General features: G+C 43.8%; 2 protein-coding genes across 2 annotated transcripts in view; one reads left to right on the forward strand and one right to left on the reverse strand.

The window, feature by feature from the left end:
* DCAF1 (DDB1 and CUL4 associated factor 1) overlaps positions 1 to 21,371 on the forward strand; it is a 47,237-nt gene extending 25,866 nt beyond the window's left edge. The window contains exons 13-19 of the mRNA XM_008069477.2: positions 1,511 to 1,744; positions 2,902 to 2,995; positions 3,499 to 3,603; positions 3,823 to 3,896; positions 4,386 to 4,487; positions 15,592 to 15,844; positions 20,396 to 21,371. Coding sequence (XP_008067668.2) covers positions 1,511 to 1,744; positions 2,902 to 2,995; positions 3,499 to 3,603; positions 3,823 to 3,896; positions 4,386 to 4,487; positions 15,592 to 15,844; positions 20,396 to 20,454 — 921 coding nt within the window. The 3' untranslated portion in view covers positions 20,455 to 21,371. The remainder of the gene's footprint in view (positions 1 to 1,510; positions 1,745 to 2,901; positions 2,996 to 3,498; positions 3,604 to 3,822; positions 3,897 to 4,385; positions 4,488 to 15,591; positions 15,845 to 20,395) is intronic.
* Positions 21,372 to 25,022: 3,651 nt separating this feature from the next.
* Positions 25,023 to 27,163, reverse strand: RBM15B (RNA binding motif protein 15B). Its single transcript, XM_008069469.2, has one exon. The coding sequence runs from the start codon at positions 27,046 to 27,048 to the stop codon at positions 25,357 to 25,359; it is 1,692 nt and encodes a 563-aa protein (XP_008067660.1). The 5' UTR covers positions 27,049 to 27,163; the 3' UTR covers positions 25,023 to 25,356.
* Positions 27,164 to 27,169: the final 6 nt, after the last annotated feature.

Here is a 27,169-nt window from a genome sequence, read left to right on the forward strand (position 1 = left end):
TGCTGGGCTCCGGTGATCCTCCCACCTCAGCCTTCCGAGTAGCCAGATTTATAGGCATGCGCTACCACGCCCGGCTAATTTTTTGATTTATTGTAGAGATGAGGTCTCTCCTGCCCAGGCGGGTCTCGAACCCGCGGGCTCAGGCAATCCACTCACCTCAGCCTCCCAAAGGCGTGGGATTACAGGCTGAGCCACCGCCAAGAACCATTTCTCCCGTTTTCATGACATTGACTTTTGAAGAGACCAGGGTAGTTGTCTTGTCCCATGATCTGGATTTGTTTGATTGTTTCTCTGTGGTATCTCCTTATTTGTTACTATGTCAAAGGAGGATTTTAAAAAATATTACAAATAGGGCCAGGGGCGGTAGCTCATGCCTATAATCCCAGCTCTTTGGGAGTGGGAGGCCGAGGTGAGAGAATTGCCTGAGCCTACAGGTTCGAGACCAGCCTATGCAACTTGATGAGACCTCATCTCTACAATAAATTAAAAAATTAGCTGGGTGTGTTGGCGCATGCCTGTAGTTCCAACTTCTTGGAAGGCTGAGGTGGAAGGATGGTCTGAGCCCAGCAGGTCAAGGCTGTGGTTGCTGTGAGTGTGTGTGCCACTGTACTCCAGTCTGGGTGACAGAGTGAGACTCCGACTCAAAAAAATAAAATAAAATGTTGGAAATATTACAGTATGTTTGTAAACTGATGGGAAAGATCTGGTCTCTGCATGAATTGCACATTGTAGACTTTGGAAGCTTTTATATGATGGGGCTAAAATATGTACATTGGGAGATTTTAAGGCAAAAAGGATATTTCGTTGAAGCTTTTCTCCAAAAGGTAACCCTTAAGGAGTTTTCTGTGGGTAGTCATTGATTGGTTTATATGGAGGATTTCTCAGATTTTTTTTTTTTTTTTTTGAGAAGGAGTCTCACTCTGTCACCCAGGTTGGAGTGCAGTGGAATACTCACAGCCGCTGCAGCCTCAACCTGCTGGGCTCAGGTGATCCCTTTGCCACAGCCTTATAAGTTGGAACCACAGCGTATGCCACCACACCTGGCTAATTTTTGACTTATTGTAGAGATGCGGTCTCACCAAGTTGCCCAGGCTGGTCTCAAATTTCTGGACTCAGGCAATCCTCTCACCTCTGCCTTCCAAAGTGCTGGGATTACAGGTGTGAGCCACTGTATCCAGCTGATTTCTCAGTTTTAATCTTAGGAACATTTTCTGTTGCCTGAAAAGAGGAGAAGAAGCAAAGGGTTCTCTTATACCTAATGCAGTTTCACTTCTAATTTTCTTACTTGTGGGAAAGGAATTTTTCAAACTTTGAATGGGAACCAGAGCACTTAAACTTTGCTGAGTTGGATATGGTCTTCCTACCTTTCAGTTATTTTATAGTATTAGGGCTTTCATAATTTTGGGGAGATTTGGAAAGCATGGGGAAAATATTTTGCACAGTTTCTCTTTAAATTTGTCAATGGATGAATTGGTCTGATTTTTCTCTTCCCACCCCTTCTTCCCTAAAGATTTATGATATTCAGACTGGCAACAAGCTGTTGACTCTATTTAACCCAGATCTTGCCAACAACTACAAGAGGAACTGTGCCACCTTTAATCCTACAGATGATCTTGTCTTAAATGATGGCGTCCTCTGGGATGTCCGCTCTGCACAGGCCATCCACAAGTTTGACAAATTCAACATGAACATCAGTGGTGTTTTCCATCCAAATGGACTGGAGGTCATCATTAATACTGAGATTGTATCCTTTTGTTCATGTTTTGCTTTCTATTTATTGTCTGGTTTCTGGTACAAAAATAATTTGTTTTATATTTTCACCAATACTTGGTTAAAATATCTACCCTGTTAATAATATGGTTCCTGTCCTTTGGTTGAAGTGTTAGTGAAATCTCCGGGGCACTGTTGTCAGTATTGGTAATTATTGATGATTTTCCCTAGGATGTTTCTATGTATTGGTAAGAGTGACCAGATTCCTGCCTCCTGATTCTCCAAGTATTGAATTAGCTTTTTAAAATCTATCTTTAGGCGAATTTTACTTTTGCTCTACATAAATCAGTTGCTAGAACGAGGAAAATGAAGTGCTACTTTTGGGAGGAAGAGAGCTCATGGAGCTTTCAAGTATATGAGGATACTGTAGAATATTTTCAGGGGCATCATTTAATAATGTGTATTCTGGATATATTTGTTTTATCTTGATCTCCTTGACTTTTAAAGTATCCATACCGCCAAGCGCGGTGGCTCACGCCAGTAATCTCAGCATTTTGGGAGGTGGAGGCGAGAGGATTGCCTGAACCCAGGAGCTTGAGACCAACCTGGGCAACTTGGCGAGACCTTGTCTCTACAGTAAATTGAAAAAATTAGCTGAGCATGGTGACGCACGCCTGTGGTTCCACCTACTTGGAAGACTGAGGCAGAAGGATCATCTGAGCCCAGCAGGTCGAGGCTGCGGTGGCTATGCGCATGCCACTGCACTCCATCCTGGGCATCAGAGTGAGACTCTGACTCAGATAGATAGATAGATAGATAGATAGATAGATAGATAGATAGATAGATCTCTGACTCAGATAGATAGATAGATAGATAGATAGATAGATAGAATCAGAGTGAGACTGACTCAAATAGATAGGTAGGTAGATAGATTAGATAGATAGATAGATAGATAGATAGATAGATAGATAGATAGAATCAGAGTGAGACTCTGACTCAAATAGATAGGTAGGTAGATAGATAGATTAGATAGATAGATAGATAGATAGATAGATAGATAGATAGATAGATAGATAGATAGATAAAAGTGTCACCCTAGCAGGAGGGAAAAAAAGTGATATATTAGAATTCCCCCTGTGAGGTTAGATAAGTTTTGTGTTAAATGGTTTTCCTTGACTACTGTCTTCCTAGTGGGACCTTCGAACTTTCCATCTTTTGCACACTGTTCCTGCTCTGGATCAGTGTCGTGTTGTGTTTAATCACACAGGAACAGTGATGTATGGAGGTAATAAACCTCATCCTTTTCTTCATTATTTCCTTGCCCTCTGCTCTGTCTCCTCACTTAATTTGATACTTCCTTTTTGGAAATAGCTCTCACTTGTGAATTGGAAAGTGTTTGAAAGTTGTAGCATAAAAGATAAAGTGCTGGTACAAATGTTGACAAAGGAGAAGGTGAAAATAATGCTGGTTCATGGTAAAGGCAACTGACTTTGAAGATAACCAGGAAATCTTGAAATAAATTTCTTGCAGAAATTTGTAGAATGTCATTATGAACTTAAAATAACCCTTTGCATTTGTTATGGGATTAGATGAGGTTGAAGATATTGTTTGTCACAATAGGTGGGTTATAGAAGGAGGATACTTCGAGAGGAGCTAACTAGAAACAGATTTACATACAAGGAAGCTAGCTGAAGTTTTGATTGGCCATTAACATTTTCTACACTTGTGAATAGGGGATGTTTTTAATTCTTAATAGTGTTTCACTACCACCCTCCTACCCCCAACCAGCTATGTTGCAGGCAGATGATGAAGATGACTTAATGGAAGAGAGGATGAAAAGCCCTTTTGGGTCATCTTTCCGAACATTTAATGCAACTGACTACAAGCCTATAGGTAAGCATGAAGGGACAGACGTTGATCATTTTAGTCATGTATTGGTGTTCCTTATTTAAGATCCTTCATTTTCTGGGAGGACTGTATTTTTTTTATTGAAAAGCAGAAGAGTTATGAAAATATTTATGAATAATGATCTTGAGTACCTTTAGAGGAAGAGCAAGTTTTAAGGTCACAGCGAAGATGTAATCCTGAATTTTGTCATATTCTATTTTCCAGCGACCATTGATGTGAAACGGAACATCTTTGACCTGTGTACAGACACCAAAGACTGCTATCTTGCTGTCATTGAGGTAAGAGAGCTTATGGAGGCTTTGGTCTTTTGTTCTGATTGATGTTTAGGATAATTTTTAAGTTATACTTAAACATTTTGTCTGATATAAGTCAATGTATTCCTGGTGGTAGATTATTGATAAACCTACTCATTTGATGGGATTTGGGAGATTCAAGATAAATAGTAAGAAAAATTCCAATGTAAGACAGCTTAGAGAGTCTTATCTCTGTTTATTCTGGACTCATGCTGTCATCCCTTTCTTAGCAGAGTGTGGATCTTTCAGCAGAGCAAGACTGGTTTGTTCCAAGAAGGGTGGTCTTTCCTGTGCTTATATTCTTCACTATCCAATCCTCCTCATTCTCATTTTCAGAGTCAGCTCAAGAATTTTGGGTATCAGAAGTTTTGATAGTTACAAGGGTCAAGGTCATGGGCATCAGTCAGAGCTGAGGTGTGGATGTGGGTTTTTTGAAAGCTAACTGCCTCTTGTGGGCTGGGTATTCTATTTCAGAATCAAGGCAGCATGGATGCCCTGAACATGGACACAGTATGCAGGCTATATGAAGTGGGCAGGCAGCGTCTAGCAGAGGATGAGGATGAAGAGGAGGACCAGGTCAGTAGTTGTTGAGATTTCTTTTTTTCTGAACAGTGATTCATAGAGGTTATTTTCTGTTTTTTGCTGTAGGGATTTTTAAAATCTAATCAGCCTTTGCTACCTGTTTCCATATTCAGAATGATGCCAGTTAGAGTGTGGGGCAAAATTCATGGATGCTTTTTTTGAGTTGGAGTCTCACTCTGTTGCCCAGGCTGGAGTGTGGTGGCACACTTACAGCCACCGCAGCCTCCATCTGCTGGGCTCAGGCAATCCTTCTGCCTCAGCCTCCCAAGTAGCTGGGACTACAGGCATGAGCCACCACACCCGGCTTAAAACTCGTGGATTCTTTGGCTCAACCCTAAAATAAATTTGAGTGGCCAGCAAAGTTTTAAAACAAAGTTTATTCGCGAGAAGAAGAGAGGAAAGAAAAAGAACAGGCAGACACAAGTTGCCTACCAGAAAGACCTGGTATGGTCAAGTCTCTCTCTCGAAAAAGAAGAACTGCACTTTTACTCTTAACTAAGAAACTATAGATATATTTTCACAACAGCTCATTTGCTGAAGATGGTGGGACACTGGTAACCACCACTCCAGAGGATCACATCTCTCCCCTTCTGATGGGAGGAGTGGGAAAAGGGGTAGTCTTTTTCAGACCACACTATCTTTGGCAGAAGACCTACCAGACATTTCTTATTTTTATTTTTATTTTTTGAGTCGGAGTGTCACTCTGTCACCCAGGCTGGAGTGCAGTGGCATGCTCATGGTCACCGCAGCCTTGACCTCCTGGGCTCAGGCAGTCCTTCCATCTCAGCCTTCCAAGTAGCAGAACTACAGGCACATGCCACCACACTCAGCTAATTTTTTGACTTACTACAGAGATGAGGTCTCACCAGTTTGTCCAGGGCTGGTCTCTAACCCGTGGGCTCAGGCAATCCTCTCACCTCGGCCTCCCAAAGTGCTGGGATTATAGGTGTGAGCCACCGTGCCTGGCCTGAGACCTGCCAGAGGTTTTTAATTCACAAGTTCATGTGCTAAAAGGTGGTTTTATTATCATTTCTATGACTTTGGTTAGTTAAACTTTCTGTCTGTAGTTCCAGCTACTTGGAAGGCTGAGGCGGAAGGATCGCCAGAGCCCAGCAGGTTGAGGTTGCAGTGACCGGGAGTGGCCACTGCACTCCAGTCTGGGGACAGGGTGAGACTCCAACTCAAAAAAAACCAAAAAAACAAAACATTGTTTGTTTTGTTTGTTACAAACAAAAAATAATTTGTCAAGGGAATGGGGTAGACTGCCAACGTGGTCTGCAGTAAAAAAATGTAATAAAAATATCTGAATGCTTCCTAAAACCTGCCTACTGGAAATTTATCTGTCTTTGTCTAACCTGGCCTAGCTACCCTACCTCAGAAGACCTGTCATGTACTTTTTTTTTTTTTGAGTTGGAGTCTCACTCCGTCGCCCAGATGGAGACTCCGTTGCTCCTGGCCACTGCAGCCTCTACCTGCTGGACTCTGGCAATCCTTTCACCTCAGCCTTCCAAGTAGCTGGAACTACAGGCGTGTGCTACCACGCCCGGCTAATTTTTGATTTATTGTAGAGATGAGGTCTCGTCAGGTTGCCCAGGCAGGTCTCGAACCCGCGGGCTCAGGCACTCCTCTCACCTCAGCCTCCCAAAGCGCTGGAATTACAGGTTGAGCCACCGAGCCTGGCATGTACTCTTGATCACTGAAACTCAGAAGAAATTTTATTATAAGACTTTAGCCAGTACCTGATAGTCCTATGAAGTCCGTTTGTAGATTAATGTAAAGCTAAGCAATCTCTGATTTTGGTTCAGAGATTGCATTATTCTGACCTTGGTACAAATGCCCTATTCTGGTTTCAGGGTAAGCATCCCTTGTACTCCCATGTCAGCCACAAACTGAATAGTCACTCTACTGAGATGGGTTGTAGAAATGGCCTAACTTTCATAGAGTTGGTTTTTTTGTTTTTTTGTTTTGTGTTGGTGTCTCACCTAAGGCACCCAGCCTTGACCTGCTGGGCTCAGGTGATCCTTCCCCCTCAGCCTTCCTAGTAGCTACAGGTGCACACCAACATGGCTGGCTAACTTTTTTGATTTATTGTATAGACGAGATCTTGCCAAGTTGTCCAAACCCCTGGACTCAGGCAATCCTCTCACTTCTGCCTCCTAAAGTGCTGGGATTACAGGTGTGGGCCACTGTGCCTGGCTGAGTTTTGGTTTGCATTTTCTCAGTTTTATGGCATAGTCTATTTTTAAAGTAATAGAGTGAAACTTACAGGTAAAGAGACTGTTTTGATGCTTTTGAGAAATTAAACATATATAAAATGTGGGTAGAGCATATCATGTCATGTTTTCATTCTTCCTTTTCATAGGAATTTTAGTTTGTGATTGTATTTTTGCTAAGTGTTTGCCTTTGTGGTGTGTCAGTATGGGTTCTGAAGTTTCTCAAACTTCTGAGTTTCAGCAGATCTTTTACTGTCTATGGGGCTCACACCACATTCTCTTTCCAAGAGTACACTCTCCAGAGTAGATTATTTTGTCTAATCTTCTGGCAAATAGTTATTGCCGAGTGAGTAATACAAAGTTGAAAATGAATGACTAGGATTTGACTTTCTCCTGTTGCAGATATAGATAAAATGTCTTTTTTCCAGATCTTGGGTTTATTTCTGTTTTTTCTCCTACTATGGTATTGTCTAGTCTTGGTGCTTTGTTTGCTCTTTAAGGGCATGGAGGTGCTGTAAGTGAAGAAAGGTGGCGCCACAGGATGAGAAGTATGCTTTCCTCAGTTTGCATTGTTGTAGCTCTCTTGCCCATATCCCTCTCCTGCTTCTTGATAAGTAATGCTCAATGGATAGAGCTAATGAAATAGCTTTCTGTTCGCATCCTTCAAAAACAGCTTGCATTTAGCATTCAAAAGAATTTTTTATAAGCAAATATTTTTGAAAATGATAATTTTGTAAGTATTTTTTGGTTGCAAGTATAATACTGTGGGCAAAGGACCCACATTTTTCTCTAACTGGACCTAGTACCAAGCAAGGCTGTTTTGTTGTGCCAGTTTGAGATTTTGAGATTGGAGTTTCACTGTTGGGCCTTACAGGTTATGAGTGGTTCTCAAAATCAAATCCTTCTTTGAATACTGTATCACCTACCTGTACATCAAAAGTGACACAGTACACCTCGACCAAATATACCTTGATCAAGAAGTGAAAACATAGACGCAACTAAAAATCCTCTGTGTGTGCTTTATTGGTCTCCACTGGTGGTATATTCTGATTGGCTGAGTAGGCATTTTATTAGAGCTTAGAGATGATTCATATCTGCAGAAGTGGGTTTCTGAGCAGAATGAGGAAGGGAGACTCTTGTGTGCGAGGGTTGCTGGTGATCATGGTAATCAGAGCAGTACCTTCCTCAGAACCTGGCTGCTGCTTGAACCAGAGGCTCTTCCCTCTGGGATGCTTTCTTAGAGAAGGGACAGTTTCCCGGCTCTAGCTTCCCTCTTCCTCACACACAGATGAGGATAGTCATGATCTTTGTTGGATTTCATGAAAGTATTATTTTATGAAGTTTGTTTTTGTTTTTTTACTGAAAAACTGTATTTTTTTATTTGAGCCATGGTCTTGCTCTGTTACCCAAGCAATCATCCCTTTTTAGCCTCCTGAGTAGCTGGGACTACAGGTACATGACACCACCCCCAGTTTTTAAAAAATTTTTTGTAGAGACAGAGTCCTGCTATGCTGCCCAGGCTGGTTTTGAGCCCCCGTGGGCTCAAGCATTCCTCCCACCTTGGCCTTCCAGAGTGTGGGGATTACAGGCATAAGCCACCACCTTCAGCCACAGCCATAGTTTTTATTTTTATTTAATTAAATTAATTAATTAATTAATTTATTGAGATGGATTCTCATTCTGTCACCGAGACTGGAGTGCAGTGACCACTCCCGGCCACTGCAGCCACGACGTGCTGGGCTCTGGCGATCCTTTCGCCTCAGCCTTCCAGTAGCTGGAACTACAGGCGTGCACTATCATGCCTGGCTAATTTTTTGATTTATTGTAGAGATGAGGTCTTGCCAAGTTGCCCAGGTGGGTCTCGAACCTGCAGGCTCAGCAATCCACTTACCTCAGCCTCCCAAAGCGCTGGGATTACAGGCTGAGCCACCGAACCCGGCTCATAGTTTTTAAAATACCATATTTATTATAAAGGACAATGAATCTTTAGAATTTGATACCACTTCACCAAATGCTGCTAAAGATTCCCTAGTGTGTAGAAAGACTTTCCTTTAATGTATTCAACTTGTACATGTTGCTAGTCTTTCTTGGTAGCAGAACTTGAAAGTGGTGTTAGCACCTCCAAACTTCATGTGGTTCCCTTGAGTGAATTTTCTTTTTTTTTTTTTTTTTGAGTTGGAGTCTCTATCTGTCACCCAGACTGGAGTGATTTATCCACACCATTATCCCTGCCCTCCACATCCTTGAAGGTTTATATAGCAGTGGGCAGCAGTCTTCTCTGGAGACCATTACCTGAGTCCATGTTATGCCTGGTGTCTGTCTTTGATGGGGAGGTCAAGCTCAACGGGAAGCTGAGATTGCCCTAGACACTTTGGAAACTGGAGGGCTACTTTCTGGTTGGGCCTTATTCTTGTAGACATGGAGTGGTGAAAGGAAAAGACACTAAAGATAGGTGGCTGGAGGTGGAATCAAGAGGCCATCATAAAGGAACAATTTAAGCATTCCCCTTCTCTCGCCTCACCCTTTCTAGGGAGGCTGGAGTCAGGGAAAAGAATAATTCTTCTTCTGTGGCTCTGCTTAACTTTCCTTTTGAGAGGTTAAGGGAGAAATACTAGAAAGGGCATAGGGTGGTGGTTAGGATTTCTGACTCTGACGTAGGAAGGAAAACAAGAGGCAGCCTTGCCATGGACAGCCAAGATATAGAGGGGTCGGCACAAGAGGATTCTAAGGAGTGGCTGAGGTCCCATATGTAGAAGATCCTGAAAGCTTTTCAGCTCTAAGAGGATTGAATGTCTGGGTAGGTGTGTGATGTGGGTGAGTTAGCATTGCTTCTGGATTTCTCAGGACCTAGGCACATTTAACTACACACTGATAACACAGTCCTTATCAATTATCTGGTATATTTCATATTTGAAGGACATCCATTAGAGAACTTATCCCCTCAGCCTTTGTGTCTGATTTTTGACTTACAGGTGTTTTAGATAGGATGATGCCATATCTATTTAAGTAAGTCTCCTTTGTAACCTTTATTCTGTTGATCCATATACCTTCTAGAATCTTGTAATGGTATTTTGCTGTATTTACTACCCCCATCAGATTTCTACCCATGGCATTTTCCCGTGCCAGCTTCAAGTTGTTGTTTTTTAAACTCATTGTCCTTTGTATGCTTTACCTGATTTTAAAACTAGAGGCTTTTCATTTTCATATGAATTATTTGCTATTCAAAGTTTTGTCCTAGTCTAGATATCTGTTCTCAGTTCTTAGATGTCCCAGGTATGACTTAATGTGGGTCAGGGATGCGGGCACCTGTGACCAACACCTTTGAATTTGCCTTCAGCTTAGCAAAATAAACTCAATCCTGAATGGTCAGCTGCCATCTAATAAAATGATTCAGTATAAAGTGCCTATATAAAATGGTTCTTTACTTAAAGAGCTTTATTGATTGATATATATATATATATATTTTTTTTTTTTTTTAAGTTGGGGGTCTCTGTTGCTCAGGCTGGAGTGCAGTGGCATATTCACAGCTCACTGCAACCTCGATCCTTTTGACTCAGCCTCTCAAGTATCTGGGACTATAGGCAAACACCACCACACCTGGCTAATTTTTTTGGTAGAGGTAAGGTCTTACTATGCTGCGCAGGCTGGTCTCAAACTCCTGGGCTTAAGCAATCTTCTTGTCTTGGCCTCTCAAAGTGTTGGGAATATAGATGTGAGCCACTGTGTCTGGCTGAGATATAATTTACATATCATAAAAATGTTGTCTTTTGCCCTGCCCTTATGTTTAAAAAAGTTTGAGGATTAACAGGAAGGGATGACCTATACAATTATTGATGAATGAAAACATATGTATGAGATAGTCATAAATATTTGGCTCCCGAGGCTGGTAGTCAGCCTGCCTTCAGGTATTTGATGAAAGCAGAAACACCCGTCACCTATCAAAGTTCATATGATCCGTTAGAAGTTTGATTCTGTGTTTTAAAATATCGATTCATTCATCTTTGATATTGGCTTTTAGGAAAATTATAAAGCCAAAGATTAGTAACTGATTATTATTCCTAGATTTTGAAAAGCTCTAATACATTTCAGCTAATTATAGTTAACCTTAAATTCATAATGGAAAAACTCAACAAGGGAATAATGCTTTTTTTCACTCCTTTTTGAAATCTGGGACACACTGTGTATACTGTGCTTCCTGTGTGTTCTTGACTACCAGGAAGTGGATGGTAAGAGTATTTACTGATTACATACTTACTGCACACACCTAATCAGAGTAGAATGTGATAATTCCTGAAAGGCTCTTTTCTTTTCCCTAAAAAATTAAAATGCACTTGAGTTAGATTTTGCCAGTCAGGAGAGAAAAACATAAGCATTTATGACATTAAAATGAACCTATAGCTTTTTTTTTTTTAAAGTTGGGGTCTTACTCTGTCGCCCAGGCTGGAGTACAGTGGCACGCTTACGGCCACTGTGTACCTGCTGAGCTCAGGTGATACTTCCACCTCAGCCTTCCAGGGAGCTGCCACCACAACCATGAGCCACCAAGCCTGGCTAATTTTTTGATTTATTGTAGAGACGAGGTCTTGCCATGTTGTTCAGACGGCTCTCAAACGCCTGAGCTCAGGCAATCCTCTCGCCTCTGCCTCCCAGAATGCTGGGATTACAGGCGTGAGCAACTATGCCTGGCGAACCTATAGCTTTTAAGAATAGTTAATATTAAGAACAAGTGTTTAAAAAAAAGTAGGTGTTTAAATTTAGCAAAATATGACATGTTAAAGAGTCACGGCAGTAGGATCAGGTTTGAATTACATTTTTTAAAGCTATGCTAGTTTTTAGATTAAGTGTTCTTAACAAATGACCAGAAGTTTCATTTTCTAAAGGTTTGGCTATACTTTTGAAAGAAATAGAGGCTAAATGCTATTTCTCTTGAAAAATAGAACTATATTAAATCATTTTGAATGGTCTAGAAACAAAGCAGAATTAATGAAAAAAAGCAAATTTTGTGTAAGTCTTGAAGAATAAGATAGTTTGACGTGCTGAGAATATTAGTGAGAATATCTGGATTCATCTTTTTGGTTCTGTAATTGAAAGTTTGGGGACAGGGTGTGTTACTACAGAATAGCAGAACTTCAGAACTGGAGGGTACTTTAACTGCATCTTGTGCAGTGGTACTTAATTATGAGTGCATTTCATAATTCCTGGGGAATCTCCCAAATCCACCTGCATGAGCTTTATCGGAAAGATTGATTCTGTCATCCTGGACCCTGGGTGGGGTTTGGGTGTGTGTATTTTGGACAGAGTTTTCCCAGGTGATTCTGACAGTTACATCTGAGTAAGAATCACTGATTTAACCAAACCACCTCATTTAACAAGAGATTGAGATTCAGAAAAGTTAGCATTTGATAGACGGTCAGTAATTGGTCATTGTTTCTGTTGCAATTCTATAATGTGGGCAGTGTTACAGAGCCCTAGGAGGTTTTGATCTGGGAAGGGATAAGACCACAGAGAGTTGGAGAGACTGGAAGCTGGCAGAAGGAGTGGTAGTGCAGTAGTTGATGCATTGAGAACAGGTAAGAGGAGGCACTGGGGACTCTTTTCAGGAAGTCTATAAGGTAGAAGAAATTTGAAGCCTTTGTAGACTGAAAAGTTATTAGGTTTGGGGCAGCTGAACCCCTTGGCATAGAAGGTGAGAAACCATTAGAGATAAGTCTGAGTGTGGTTTGGGGTGGGGATGAGAAAAGCATCTGTGGTAACAGGGTCTCAGGGTATGAGGTCCATAGCAGGAGTAGAAGGCTTGCTTTCTCCTCAGACCATGGTTAAAGGCAAGTTTAGATGTGGACAGGGCACCAGAGAGAAGCAGAGGGAGCTCATGCCAGTTGACCTGTTCTCTGTACAGGAAGGGGGGGGTGGGTTGGTTATTTGCAGGGTTTTGGGGCTTTGGGTAACCATGAAATTAACTTAAGGTGAAATTGAGAAGAGAATAGTTTTGGAATTCTTGCTGTAGGAAAATTTATTAGTAGCTCACTTTTAAGTGACCTGGCCCTGAATTCCTCTAATTCTGTTTCCAAACCCTACAAGAAGTCTTACATACCTGAAAAAAACAAAATGATATTCCTGGATCCAAAATATTATCTAAATGTTGCTGGAGTTGAGTCAAGAGTCTAACAAGATTTGCTTTTTTTCATTAAATAATTATTTTTACTTTTGGACCACTCATTATTAGAAGCTTTATTCCATGAAGGAGAGGAGCTTATGCTACCAAGCACGTACTTGACCAGCAGGAAATGCTCTTAAAATTGTTTCCTAGAATCTTTTTTTGGTTCAACCCATAGAATTAAATTCTGCCACAGCATTTTGGATGGTTTTTGGTGAACCTCTGCTTCATGATTCTAGTTTCAGATTTAAAATGTAGAAAGTGAGTTTATGGCCAGTTCCACGTGTGATGAGATAGATACACATGAAATCGGCATTGGTTGTTGAATAAAAATTATAGACCATGAAGTGATGTGCTCCACTTGACATTCAGGTAGATTTCTTCTTCCTATTCATTTCCCTTCCTCTACCATGACCACATATGATGTCTTCATGGTCTTCTGGGATAAAAAAAAATGCCTGTTTTTTTCTGCCGCAAAATTCAGTAGAGGTTAGGTTTGTAGCCTCCTGAAGAATTTGGGATGGTGTCTGTAGTTCAGAGCTTAGACTCTGCTTGGCCTGTTTTCCAAGATTGCTCTTAATTTGAAATCTTTTAGCTCAGTTCTGGCTCAGCTAAAACTTTGATGCTATTAGAAATGAAAGAGAACTGTCTTCCTGAATTTGCTGGCCAGCCCATGTCTAGTTGAACAGTTTGCCTTAACTTTTACATTCCCACTCAACTGTGGACCTTTCTAAGTTTTGCCATTTTAAATTTTAAGTATGAGTGTTCTGTTCCTTGAAGGCTTAAGAGACACAGGGTCCTGGATACTCTCTTCTTCACTGTACTTACTTTTAACTGTGGTACCTTGTTAATGGATTAGCTAATTTTGGTCAAGTTCATGAAAATATGCCTGGGAAAAAAAGACAAACGTTGTAATCTGGTAAGCACTTGGATTATTTTCTCTGAATTTTGACACCCCCCCCCCCCCCATTATTTGTATGAGCTGATGTGCTTGTATGGGTTATGAGCTGTCTCCAGGTACTCTCAGCTCCTTTCCATTGGGTGAATGCTTAGGGCTGTTCATCTCTGTATGTCTCTGGAGGTGATGTGTTGCTGTGGAATAAATTGCCTGTGTGTTCACACACACACAGATGTGCCCCTGCAAATTTTGGTACAGACCACACACACTTGCACAATTATTAAGATTACTGGGTATTTAAAGGGGATCAGTTTTTTCGGTGTAGCTACCAGAAATTTTGAAAATTCTAAATCACTGCGTCAAACAGCATACCAAAAAGGCACTAGTGGTAGTTCCAATATAATCAGAAGTTCATAAAGCAGAGCTACTCTGCTGAATAAGCCTAGTTTGTATTATAGTTGGTGCATACTAGTGACTGGGTAAGCACAAAATGCTTGTTTTTTAAGTGACTGGCAGGAAGTAACACCTTTAAAATGAAAAAAGAGATTATTTTTGCTTTTGTTGGTTTTGTTTTATCTTGACTTTAAGTTAATGTTCTAAATTTTATATTTTATCGTTGCAGGAATTAGAAGTCTTTGCTGTTGGCAAGGCTGACAGTAGATATTTGAGTAGAAAGATAAATGTCTAAGTGTTGATTATGTTTACTTGGGAATGTCTGTCATTCTTAACAAAGTAAAGAGGTATCTTTGTGTCCTCTCCCTCTTGAAGCAGAACTATTGGAATGCTAATGTAAAGCTGAAAACTGTGGCAAATGCCAGAATGTACCATTTACAAAGCCCATGGTATCCAGAGCAAAGTATTTCATTGGTTTTTCTGGGAAACCAGAAAATTCTTTTGGGAAGTTCTCTTAAGAATGAAAGGATAGGCCAGGCATGGTGGCTGAAGCCTGTAATCCCCAGCACCTTAGAAGGCCAGGCGAGAGGATTACCTGAGCCTGTGGTTTCGAGACCAACCTGGGCAACATGGTGAGGCCTTGACAATAAATCAAAAAATTCGCTGGGCATGATAGCATGCACCTGTAGTTCCAGTTACTTGGAAGGCTGAGGCGGAAGGGTTGCCTGAGCCAAGCAGGTCGAGGCTGCGGTAGACATTGAGTGTGCCACTGTACTCCAGCCTGGGCAATGGAGTGAGACTCCAGCTAAAAAAAAAAAAAAAAGAATAAAAGGATAGACAGTTTATCTAACATACTTTTTTTGTAGGGGAAATTGTAACAGGAAATATGAATATCTGTTAGTGTTCTGTATGGTAAGTTTTGGGGGTTATCTACATTGTTGGTTAGAAGATCAAGAACAAGAGCCTGAAGGACTTAGGAGCTGATGATTTAGCTGCTGTCTTCTTCCTCGATTTTGTTAAAGGATTGCTTTTTAGGTTCCAGGTAAAAACTTTTGTTCCAGTGTCTCAGCTGATTTTGCTTGCTTTAGTTGATGCAGGTGAAAAAGAAGAGACCCCTTGGGCTCCTAGAAATATTGATGGTAGAGACTCTGTCAAGTTAGCTGTCTCTTTCGTTGGATAAGGCCTGTGGGACCAATAATGCCTTTGTAGAGTGACCAGTAATCCTTGATTAAGGGGTGCTTTGAGTGTCTTGGGGGGGTATGTGTGTACTTGTCTCAGCCGTTGTTGACAAGTTGACTGGCCCAAAACATTTGCTAATCTGTATTACCACCCTCTCTCTACTCAGTTTCCTCTCCTGTCCCTTTGGGCAAAACTCAGCATGTGGCCCACATGGATCGGGTTTCAGTGTCTGTCCTGATGAAACTCATGCTTTCTTACCAGGAAGAAGAAGAACAAGAGGAAGAAGATGATGATGAAGATGATGATGATACTGATGATTTAGATGAGCTTGACACTGACCAGTTGCTAGAGGCGGAGTTGGAGGAGGACGACAACAATGAGAACGCAGGGGAGGATGGGGACAATGACTTCTCTCCTTCTGATGAGGAGCTAGCAAACCTTCTAGAGGAGGGAGAGGACGGGGAGGATGAAGATTCTGATGCAGACGAGGAAGTGGAACTGATCCTGGGGGACAGTAAGTATAGGGCAGAGTTCAGGCCGAGCTTTGGCACCCAGGGCAAGGTCCCCTCTCTTTTACCAGTGCAGCCCAGACAACACACCATACCAAGGTTCTGTGCCCTATGACTGGATTCACCACTCTTTTGCCTTGAGGAAAAGGTACTTTCACATCTCTGATCCCCTGCTCTCCCATCATCTGTGTAACCAAACCAAATGGCTGTCATCTCTTATCTTTCAAGTAGAGGTTGGCAAACTTATTCTGTAAGTCCTGAGAGTAAATATTTTATGTTTTGTGGGCCATGTAGTCTCTGTTGCAGCTATTCAACTCTGCTGTTGTAGTGAGAAAGCAGTCAGACAATACATAAATGAATGCTTGTGGCTGTGTTCTAATAAAACTTTTACTTGCAAAAATAGGTGGTGGGCTTGTAGTTTGTCAACTCCTGCTTTGGAGAGAGAGCCTTAGATTGAAAGATCAAAGGGTAGCTCTCTGAGGGGCAGAGCTGGAATCAGTAAAAAGAGGCTCCTCATGGGATATTATTCTTTTTGGGGTGAAGTTATGAAGAAATGAAGGCCCTCTATGGAGTAGCCCTTTACTGTCTGCTTTTGGCTAATCCCACCAAAAAACCAGGGGCCAAATGTTTCTCTTTGGCTTCTGTTTATTCATGTCTGTTTGCCTTTCTTTTTTATTCTAAATTTTGAAAAACAAGCTCTAGTTTTTTCTAGTAATTTCCCATTAGGACAGATTTCTGACGTCAAGTTGTCCCCTGACTGTGGTACTGAATCCTGAATAAACCAGCTATTAGTTGGAAGTCTGCTAGCTCTGCAGATGTACATAAGTCCTCTTACCAAAGCTGTATTCTAAGGAAACTTGGGATGGGAAGATAGAGAACTGCCTTCCTATCTGCTGTTTATCAGCTTCCATTTTTCCATACTTGGAGGATGAGGTTATTCAATGCAGTAATCCCAAGCCTTGGTCAGAGAGCCAGGTAAGAGGGACACAGGGTAAGTTTTAATGAAACTTTTTGTCATATGTGACTAGTGAGATGTGGGAAACAAGTTTTATTTCCCTTCAATTACAAATAGTAAGGCAGGTTAGGAGGGTCAGCAAACAGCAGGCCAGCTGGTGTTAGTGCCTCCCACATAAGATAGTATCACTTTAATATTTTTTTTTTTTTTTTTTGATACAGGGTCTTGCTCTGTTGCCCAGGCTGTAGTACAGTGATATAATCATAGCTCACCGCACCCTCAAACTCCTGGGCTCAGGTGATCCTTTTGCTTTAGCCTCCTGAGTAGATGGGACTGTAGGCATGTGCCACTATGCCTGGCTAATTTTAAAAAATTATTTTTGTAGACAGGGTCTTGCTATGTTGCCTAGGCTGGTCTTGAACTCTTGACCTTAAGCAGTTTTCCTTCCTTGGCCTCCCAAAGTATGTTGGGATTACAGGTGTGAGCCATGTGCCTGGCCTAATTTTTCTATTCTTTTTTTTTTTAAAGTTGGAGTCTTACTCTGACGCCCAGGCTGGAGTGCAGTGGCACACACATGGCCACCGCAGCCTCGAGCTGCTGGTTCAGGTGATCCTTCTGCCTCAGCCTTCCAAATAGCTGGAAATACAGGCATGTGCCACCACACCCGGCTAATTTTTTGATTTATTGTAGAGACAAGGTCTCACCATGTTACCCAGGTTGGTCTCAAACCCATGGACTCAGGCAATCCTCTCACCTCCACCTCCCAAACTGCTGGGATTATAGGTGTGAACCACTGCACCCAGCATTTTTCTATTTTTTTTTGAGTTGGAGTCTCACTGTCGCTCAGACTGGAGTGCAGTGGCCACTCCCAGCCACCACAGCTTTGACCTGCTGGGCTCCAGCGATCCTTCCGCCTCAGCCTTCCAAGTAGCTGGAACTACAGGCGCGTGCTACCACGCCCGGCTAATTTTTTGATTTTATTGTAGGGATGAGGTCTCGCCTGCCCAGGCGGGTCTCGAACCCGCGGGCTCAGGCAATCCACTCACCTCAGCCTCCCAAAGATACGGGATTACAGGCTGAGCCACTGAGCCCGGCTCATTTTTCTATTCTTAATTTGAGTATAAAACCACTCAATTTGTATTTGGCCTGTAAAATTACTGCTTCCTTTAGCTGTTTAGGAAGTTTCCTTCTCTCAAGCTAAACATAATCTAAAAATCTTTAGTTCTATCAGTTATGATAATGTTGTTACTTTAAGTTGGGTGAGAATATTTATGATGCAAAAATAATGATGACAACCTGAGGACACTGCCGGAGTCGACTCCAGAATCGAGGTGGAGATACAGAGGTGGTATCTGCAGTGTGCACTCCATTGCTCTTTCTCTGTATTTTATAGGCAATCAACAGCTGCTCTCAATAGAGCAGATAGAGTGAGCATTCTCAGCACCTTTGGATTTGTCAAGTGTTTTGCCTCACACTAATCCCTTAGAGAAGTAGCTCTGAACCTTTTTGAGCATATACGCCTTTTAGGATATGATGAAAGCTATAGAAACTATAGAAAACCATACCCATGTGTCCCCACATACCTTTACATGGGCCCTGGATCCTTCAGAAGCAACCCTAGCCCTAGGAGGAGAAACACCTTGCCTCCAAGGTCTTTGTATTTCTCTGCTTGTCAGCTCTGCCCCAGAAACCTGTACGTTATAGGTAGAGTAATGGGTTAAACACTGTAGGAATTGATTATATCTAGATTGCCTTTGCCTTTGCAACCTTTCAGAATGGGAGGTCACTTCAATATATGGAGAATAGGAAAATGCTAGGGAAAATAGAGGAAGCTGCCACCTCACCACCAGGTTGGGGGAGTTGGTGCCGAGCCCTGAAGGTTCTTAAACCCTGATCCTGACAGTTATTTGTTTAAAGAAGATTGTGCTGTGATCCTCATTAAGCAGCATTTACAGTGCTTAGATGTGATACAGAGTTTTTAAGACTCTTTGGTCTTAATAGCTGTATAGCTGCTGGTCAGACAGTTCTTCGGCAGGTGGCCTGGTATTGTTGGCTCACAGAATTGATGAGCACTGGGGGGGTTCTTTGGAGGGCTGCCATGAGTACCAGGCAAGTCTGACATGTGGGCCTGTAACAGTGCTGGGCTTGGCTCTGGGGAGGAGGCCCTACCCCTTCCTATGACAGTTCCTATTGGAGCACTTGCAGCAGAGAAGCTAATGAGGCTTGGTTTGTTCAGGTATGTCAGGTATTATTTCTTTCTCTCCATCTTGTTTTCCCCAGTTTCACCAATGGTGTCAGGCCATGCTTGTGCCCACTTAGACCCAGGAACACTTTTTTCCAGCCTTCTCTTTTGCTCAAGACTTTCTTGTATCATTATCATACTTTTTTTGGTATTCCTTTGTCCATTTCAGTTTTCTTCCTTAAGGAGATTGTGATTGGAGATTGTGAAAGAAGGAAGGTTTGGGAACTTGAATTGTTCTGCTTGTCCATGAGTGGATTCTCTTAGGTGCTGGGAAAGGCTGATGAGGGATCCTTTGGAACTAGCGGCCACCCCTCTCCACATAGGCACTCCAGAGCCAATGGGCATTTCCAGGTGCAGCTCAGGATCTGTCTGCCCACTTTCCTGGGGACCTTGTTAAAATTGTGACACAGCTTCCTGAGCTATGAGTGACCAAATTGGACACTAAGGTCTTTCTTTTTTCTTTTCTTAGCAAATACTAGAGTCCTTATAAGCACCATATTTCTATCTGATTTTGGTCAGCTAGACGTGTATCTACCTCATTTTTGAGGGTTCTTTTTGCTACCATCTAGTTTCACTCCTTAATGGATCCTTCCAGGAGTGTTAATTTGTCTGTGCATTGCCAGAGAAGGTTGTTGGCAGTGCATGAATGGTTGAGCAGAGGCTCTTCATTAGAGGTAGTGCCACCTTCTGGGGCATCATAGCTGTTCCCCACTGTCCTTCTGTCTCCCTTCTAGGTAGATAGCTCCTTTTCTGGTATTGCTACATGCTGGCCTACCTTTTTGGGAATTTGCTCCCTGCAGATTGTACAGAGGAGTGAATCTAAGTTGACTGTCTCTGCCTTTGTGCAGTCTTCTGAGGATTGAAGGGAGTAACTAAGGAGATTAGGAAAAGCCAAATCTCTCACTTTAGCTTGAATTCTGCCTACCTTTTTAGTGGTCTCTTGGGGTCAGGCAGGCCTGTGCCTATTCTTGACAGACTTCAGAGGCCAAGTGCCAGGAAGGCTCACTCATTGCTCCCCTCAGCCCTGCCCCTTTGCACCATTCAAAGTGCCATAGATGGAAGCTTCAGAGGACACTCACCTGATCCCATTAGGGCCTCCCAGGCAGAAAGCAGAGGGCACCATGTACAGGCCCCTTGAAAGTTAAGAGAACAAGAGGTCCCAGGGAGAATACATCTGCCAGCCAACAGTCCTATTCTCCAGAGCCAGCTCCAAGGAGTTAATTGATGTGTTTTCTTCTTTCTGGAAATTAGTAGTTAACCATGCTCAGGCATAAATATATGTGAATGCAGGTGCTTCCTTCCTGAGAGCTTCCTATAAGCGTAGTGCATAATCTAGTCTTCCCTTTTCTTCCCTTGCAGCTGACAGCTCTGACAACTCTGATTTGGAAGATGACATCATCTTATCTCTGAATGAGTGAGGAGCCATCACCACTTGCAGGAGATTCTTGGCAGGCGAGAAACTGAGTCAAATGAATTCAGAACATTTTCCCTTCCCTTTCTCCCAGGGCTGTTTGTCTTTTAAGGAACTGCATGCCCTGCATTCAGAGGATTATGGTTTAGGCAGTCTTACTGGAATCTGAGGGTCCTTCCCAAAAGAATAACAACCACAAAAAAGACACAGGGATTAGGCCCTATTCTGCTTCCCCCCTTTCTCCTAGGATGGACATATCTTTCTTCAAGGGAAAAAAACATGCCTCTGGGGTTATTTCACAATATATTTTCTTTGTATAATGTTCTTTACTTAAAGAACAAGAAATAGTTTTTTATAAAACTTAAAAAAAAAAAAAAATAACAGGCATTTATAACTGAGGGTATGAACTTATATCCACCAGGTCTCTTGTCCCTGCATTTCATTTTCTTTGGAAGAAAATGATGTCTAAAAAACAATATAGAGGCATTTTTACATACATATTTAAATGAAAAGGAAAATCGTGGTTTCTTAAATTGATAAGGATTAATAATATTTTATTATAAATATAATATATGATTTTCTAATGTGTTTTGTTGCCTCATACACTGTCAAGTTAACTTGTTTTCCTTCATGCCAGAAGTGGGAAGGCACTGCTTGTTTGCCGAGTAAATGCCTATCTTCACCTACCTTCATGGCTTGGGGGCAGCATGGTTATTGTGGATATTGGTTTTATGGAGTTGAGGGAACTTGGGATATAAGTTCACTCCCTCTATTTTTCTTTGTGATTCAGTTTTTCAAAAATCTTTTTTTCTTCCCTTTCTCCCCAATGTGGAAATTACAAATCAAAGGCCTTTTTCTTTAATGTAAAGTGTATTTATTTAAAAAAAAAACAAAAACAAAATAAACTACAAGTCTGTCTTTGTTTATGGCCTTTCCCTGTTCTCTTTTACCAGTGGGGTGTGTCCCTTTCTTGCAGCTCTAGCCAGGCCATAGAGAGGCAGACCAGGACAGTGGTGAGAACATGTTCTGCCCAAATAAAACACTCCAGGGAGAAAAGTGGCTTAGTCAGTGTCTAACTCTGGTCTGCAGCTCCCTCAGGAGCCTCTCTTTGTAAGCTGTGATCATGTGGGGGGTAGAGAGAGGAGCTCAGGGCATTGTCCCCTGTGGACACATCTCTCCATCCCCATGTTCTGGATAAAGAAGTCTGCTCCCAAATACAGATTTGGTGGAACTGGAAAGGTAGGCGTCTTTGGAAGCTGTGGAGGAATGAGCTAGCAAAGCAAAGAAATGAAAGCATTTTGGCCATCCTTGTAGTTGGGGGGATGGCCATTACTGTTTACCGAAAGGGATTGTGACTGTGGACTTGAGCAATTCACCTGTGCTGGCAGGTTAGGGGCAGTGGGCTTGGTCTGGGTTTGCAGAGACACTAGAGAGGCCTCTAAAATTGACCTAATGGAAAAGTACCAGGGGCGCCTACCTTTTCACTTACTCCACCCCCTTTTCTTTCTCACAATAAATAGAAGACCCTAGTCTCTTTCTTCCTTTGATTTGCCCAAATAACAGCTCCTTGGTTTGTTACATAAGTATGATCCAGCTGGAGACTTTTCTCCCTTTACTGAGAGAAGAGGGAACAGATGTGGTTGTTGTGAAATAAACAAGCAACGCAAGAAGGCTAACTCTCCAGGGGGGAGGTAAAGCCCTGCTGGGCTCAGGAGCACTGTACAATCAGCCACACACACTAAAGTGGGCCTGTGTCACAAAGGTACCTCTTGGTCCTCTGGAGAGTAGAGGTCTCAGCTCTTAATTTGCTTCATGCCTTGGCTTAAATCATAGCTAACATCTAACCAGTGGAATAGTCTGCTGGTGCTGAAGGTGTTAGAAGAAAACAAGTTAACAATCAAGAAGTGGTAAAAGCACTATATTCTAGTCATTAACTCAGTTGAACCAGACTCCTTGAACTCTGTCAGCTCTTGGGAGTGCCAAGTCTCTAAGGTGGAGATGGGGACCTCTAATAGGAAAACAGAATTCTGGTTGACCTGACAACACACACTTAGGAACATGTCCTAAGAGGCTAAGGAAACATCAGCCTTCCTTAGGACTCAAAATCTGAGTTACTTAGGAGGAAACATATAGACTAGCACACCACCAGTGAGGCAAACTTTGCCTTTTTGTGCTTTGTATCTTTAAGCAACACTTTAGGCCCTGAACCTCAGGTGGAGGCACTGGATACTTGCAGTTAAATGGTTTTTCACTGGTGCAGTCTCCTAAAACAACCAGGGCCTTGACCATCTGACCTACCCTTACTAGTGCTGGCCAAGCCCTTTCTGAGAGGCCACTGAACCGGCTATGTCTTAAGAGCCAAAGGAAGGAAGTGGTTGAGGTCCAGGGAAGAGAAGGAAGAAGGAAGCTCACTTTAGGGTGTGGCTTTTCACCAAAACTTGGTGGTTCTTTCTGGGGCCAGAGGGCCCCTGAAGAGGGGCGGACAAGGTAAAGGCTGAGGTGTCCTCACCCAGGTTTTCTAGCATGTTTCTTTTTACTTGGTTGTCTCAGAAAGCTGGGAGGTGTATTCTTCTGGATCCTGAGCACTTATTCCATGAAGGAGTTCAAAGGCTTTGGACTTATATGCCAAACAGTCTCTGGCCTGTGACTCAGGCACTTGTTGAACATTTGCGGGAAAAACCCTGCAGTGTGCCTTCAACAAGAGGAGACCCACTCATGTTTCTGGCAGTACCAGCTACCCCGGATTGGTTCAGGTGTGTTTGCTGTGCTCCAGACTGACTTGATTAGATACTTGACAGCTGTGCCACAGCCCAAGTAAAATCAGGCAAATAAAAATGTTTAACACTTCCTTTGTGTTAGTGTTTTTGTTATTGACATGCTTGTTTTCTCACGAATACCACCAGCTGAAGCCCTGTGACAGGTACTTCCCCATTCATTCCAAATCTCAGCGGTCTCTAAGAGCTCTGTGTCCTTGTGGACCCGGAGGCACTCTCCATGCAGCCTGCAGTGAGTCCCAGCCTCCACTACACAAAGCCTCCCTCAACTTCCAGCTATTCCCTTGTGCCAACTGGGATGGTGGACCAGAACTGGAGAGAGGACATGGCCAGCAGAACCTCGAGTTCCTGGTTGGTTGCGGGCTCATTTCTCCTACAAGAGCCTCCATTCTCCTCAGGCTTGACAATAATCCCTTTTGGACCATCCACGCTGCCACACATTCTGAAGAACATTTGGGTTGTGTTCGATAGTGGCATTACTGTGTGATCTGGCTTTCCTCCCTGGCTCCTGACACTACTGGACTCTAGTCTGCGGCACTGGCCATACTACCTTAGGAGAGACAAGTGAAGACTCCTTCAGAGGCCAGACGCGGTGGCTCTTGCCTGTAAACCCAGCACTTTGGGAGGCGGAGGGGAGGATTGCCTGAAGGTAGGGGTTTGAAACCAACCTGTGCAACTTGGCAAGACCTCGTCTCTACAATAAATAAAAATTAGCAGGGTGTGGTGACATGCACCTGTAGTTCTACTACTTGGAAGGCTGAGATGGAAGGGTCACCTGAGTCCAGCAGGTTAAGGCTGTGGTGGCTGTGAGTGTGCCCACTGCACTCCAGCCGGGGAGGCAGAGTGAGACTCCAACTCAAAAAAACAGACTTTTTCAGGTCACCCTTCTTTCAAGCTAGAGGGTGCCGTCCTATCCTTTTCCTCCCCAGCTTGGCTTGAGTGGTTCCAAGCTAGATCACTGCCCAACTCCTCAGTGACTGACTTCCCCAGATAAATATTTCCCAATTGTCCCCACCTCCTCAGTATCAGGGCACAAGGTCTATGCACATGCTTTGAGCTTGTGCCAAGAAAATCAGTTATCCAGGGCATCCCCTAACCCATCAGTCCCCTGCAGCTTTGTAAAAATCCCCAACAGTTCAGGGTCTCCCCCACAAAGCTGTAGGTATGACTGGGCACAGGCCTACTCTTACTCATTGGCTCGAATGACCAAAGGGAGAGCCAGAAATCACAAACATCCAGTTAAAGCTTGACAGTAAATCAAGAAAAGCCACCCCCAACCCTCCATTTCCAACCCGGAAGTCTAAGGCAGCTCTGTCTCCAACACTTGATATTCCTGGGCTGAATACGAGAAGGGAGGCTGAAGGAGGAGCCCGGAAAGATAGGGGGCACTGCTCCTCTGTGTGTAAGAGTATGCAAACTGCTGAAGGGTACGTGCTGTCAACAGGCTTTGAGATTGGGCATTTTGTCCAACAGCCACAGCTCAAACTGATAGACACATTGTTTAGAACAAAAACAAAACCATCAGTAGGTTGGCACAGACCTTAGACTCATCCCCTTCCTGTGCGCAGGCTCTACTTAGGCTGGTGCGGTGGGGTCCAGAGCCCAAACTGAAGTTTGTCTGTTATCAGCCAAGATTAAAAATGAATGTGAACATAGTCCTGATTCAGAAGAACAGAGGGGCAGCAGGACATTTGAGCATGGTAGTGCTGGACATGGTGCCGGAAAGATGACATAGGGCATTTGTGTGCATGCACTAGAGAAAAGTCTTCCATTCTTAACTTGATTAAACCAGGACTCTGAACAGGATTAAAAAAATCCATCCTCTGACAAAGGCTTTACTGACAACTTTCCATACAGTTAGTCAAAAAATAAAAAAATACAGAGCACAGCAGACAGTATCTTGTACACTAGAAATCAACGTAACAAGAGTCCCTTTTCATCATTGTAAAAAAAAATAATAATAATCCCCCAAGATCCAAAAACTTAGTTTTAGTGGTGGATAGGACTATGATCCCCACCAAATGAACCAAAATAACCCAGGAGAGAATTCAAACCAAGGTGGTAGAGAGGGGATCAGATTTTTAAAATAACTGCTTTTGTGACACAAACACGGAGCTGGAAAAGACAGGCTTGGGCTAGGCAGTGTCTCTGACTATGACTATCACCATGTGTTCTTCTTCTAGCTTGCCCAATGTCCTTAGTGCTGACTGGAGGTACTGCTGTGAAAAGTCGCAGGGAGGGAAGGCATAGAGCATGCCTGTGCTGTCTCTGCCCTTGGACCCACCCACCGGCAGACTGATTACCCCAGCGGCCTGCTTCTGTTTCAAGTAGGAGACCAGGTTCCTGAGAAGCCGCCTCTGTAGGCCTGGCTCCACTGCAGGCAACCCCTCAGTGCCAGGACCACTGGGGGTTGCCTGGATGGCTAGGAGGACCGCGTAGCCATTGGGGCTCCCCTGCTTGATGCGTCGTGTGACCTCGTCGAGCTTGGGTTGGTCCAGTCGAAGGCGCTGGGCAATCTTCAGCTGGGTCAGCTTGCTCCCAGATGTGTGGTCTTTGAGGAGACCACTGATAACCCCCTGGTCCCCCTCTAGGATGTGCATAGAAGTAGGGAAGCAGCTATTTTTCAATACTAGGAGCCCGTTCCAACCCAGCTGTAGTGTCTGAGCATACTCTGAGAGATTCTTTAGCTTTTTGGTCTCGTGTTTTGGCTCTTCAAGAGGCTTGGATTCAGCCTCAGTGGTCCGGTGATTGCGCTCGCTGTCTCTTGTCTTCTTCCCGTGGGAAGAGTCCGGAGCCTCATGGTGGTGGTGGTGGTGTCCCCGCTCCTCAGCCCCATGTCTGCTGTTGCTGAGGGAGTTGCTGCTAGACTCCTTTGTCCCTTCCCCGGAGTGGTTCTCCTTGCGGGTGCGCTCTGGGCTGCGGTCTGAGCTGCGCTCTGACTGCTGCCCACCACCCTTGGTCCGGCTCCGTTCCTCGTAAGGGGAGTGGGTTGTCCGCCCACGGTCACTGGAAAGGCTCCTCCGCTTTCGCCTTTCTTCCCAGGGCTTGGGTATGCCACGGTCCCCGTCTCCCCCCCAGCGCTCACCACTCCGACTGCGCACTGAGCGGCTGTAGCCCTCCAGGCTGTTTCGGCGGTCAGAACTTTTACTGGGGCTGGTCCAGTCCCCTTCCAAAAAGTTCCGGTCTCGGTCTGAGTACAGGAGGTGTGGGGGGGTCCTGTCCCGCACCAGGTCAGCATCCAAATTTCGGTGCCGGGTATATCCATCTGTGAGAAGCTCATAGTGCACAGGGAGGGGTGAGGGCTGGTACTGCTGGGGATACCGAGTCTCCTCCGCTTTGGCAAAATCCACACGGAGTCTGCGGTCTGGTCCACCCAAAGGAAAGCCTCTCATTTTAGCACATGCAGCCTGAGCTGCGTCCAAGCTCTCATACTGGATGTAAGCAAAGCTATCTCCTTTGACGTGATCAATGGTCCGAATGCTCCCAAAGCGGTCAAACTCCCTGGCCAGAGCTGCCAGTGATGTGTTAGGTCCCAGGCCGCCCACCCAGAGACGAGTGGTGGGGTTGGCCTTACCATAGCCTATCTTAATGGGGTTGCGGCCAATCACCCGGCCCGACATGGCCACCTTAGCCCTATGGGCCATGTCCAGGTTTTGGAACTTGAGGAAAGCATAGGCACCACCCTGGCCACGGGCAGGTCTCTTGATGACCACCTCCTCGATGATGCCGTACTTCTCGAAGGCTCGTCGCAGCTCCACCTCGGATACGCTGTGGTCCAAGTTCCCGATGAAGAGGTTGCGTGTGGCCCGCTGGTCGTCTTCAGGCATCAGGTCCTCCTCGCACACGGCCGGGTAGCCGTAGGGGCGCCCGCGGTCGTCGTACAGCCCGTAGTAGTCCAGAGCCCGCTCCCGGGAAAGTCCCACGGCGGCGGCGGCAGCGGCATCCAGG

The sequence above is a fragment of the Carlito syrichta genome, unplaced genomic scaffold (genome assembly GCF_000164805.1).
Source record: "Carlito syrichta isolate Samal-C Ts95f unplaced genomic scaffold, Tarsius_syrichta-2.0.1 Scaffold110912, whole genome shotgun sequence".
NCBI classification, from domain to species: Eukaryota; Metazoa; Chordata; class Mammalia; order Primates; family Tarsiidae; genus Carlito; species Carlito syrichta.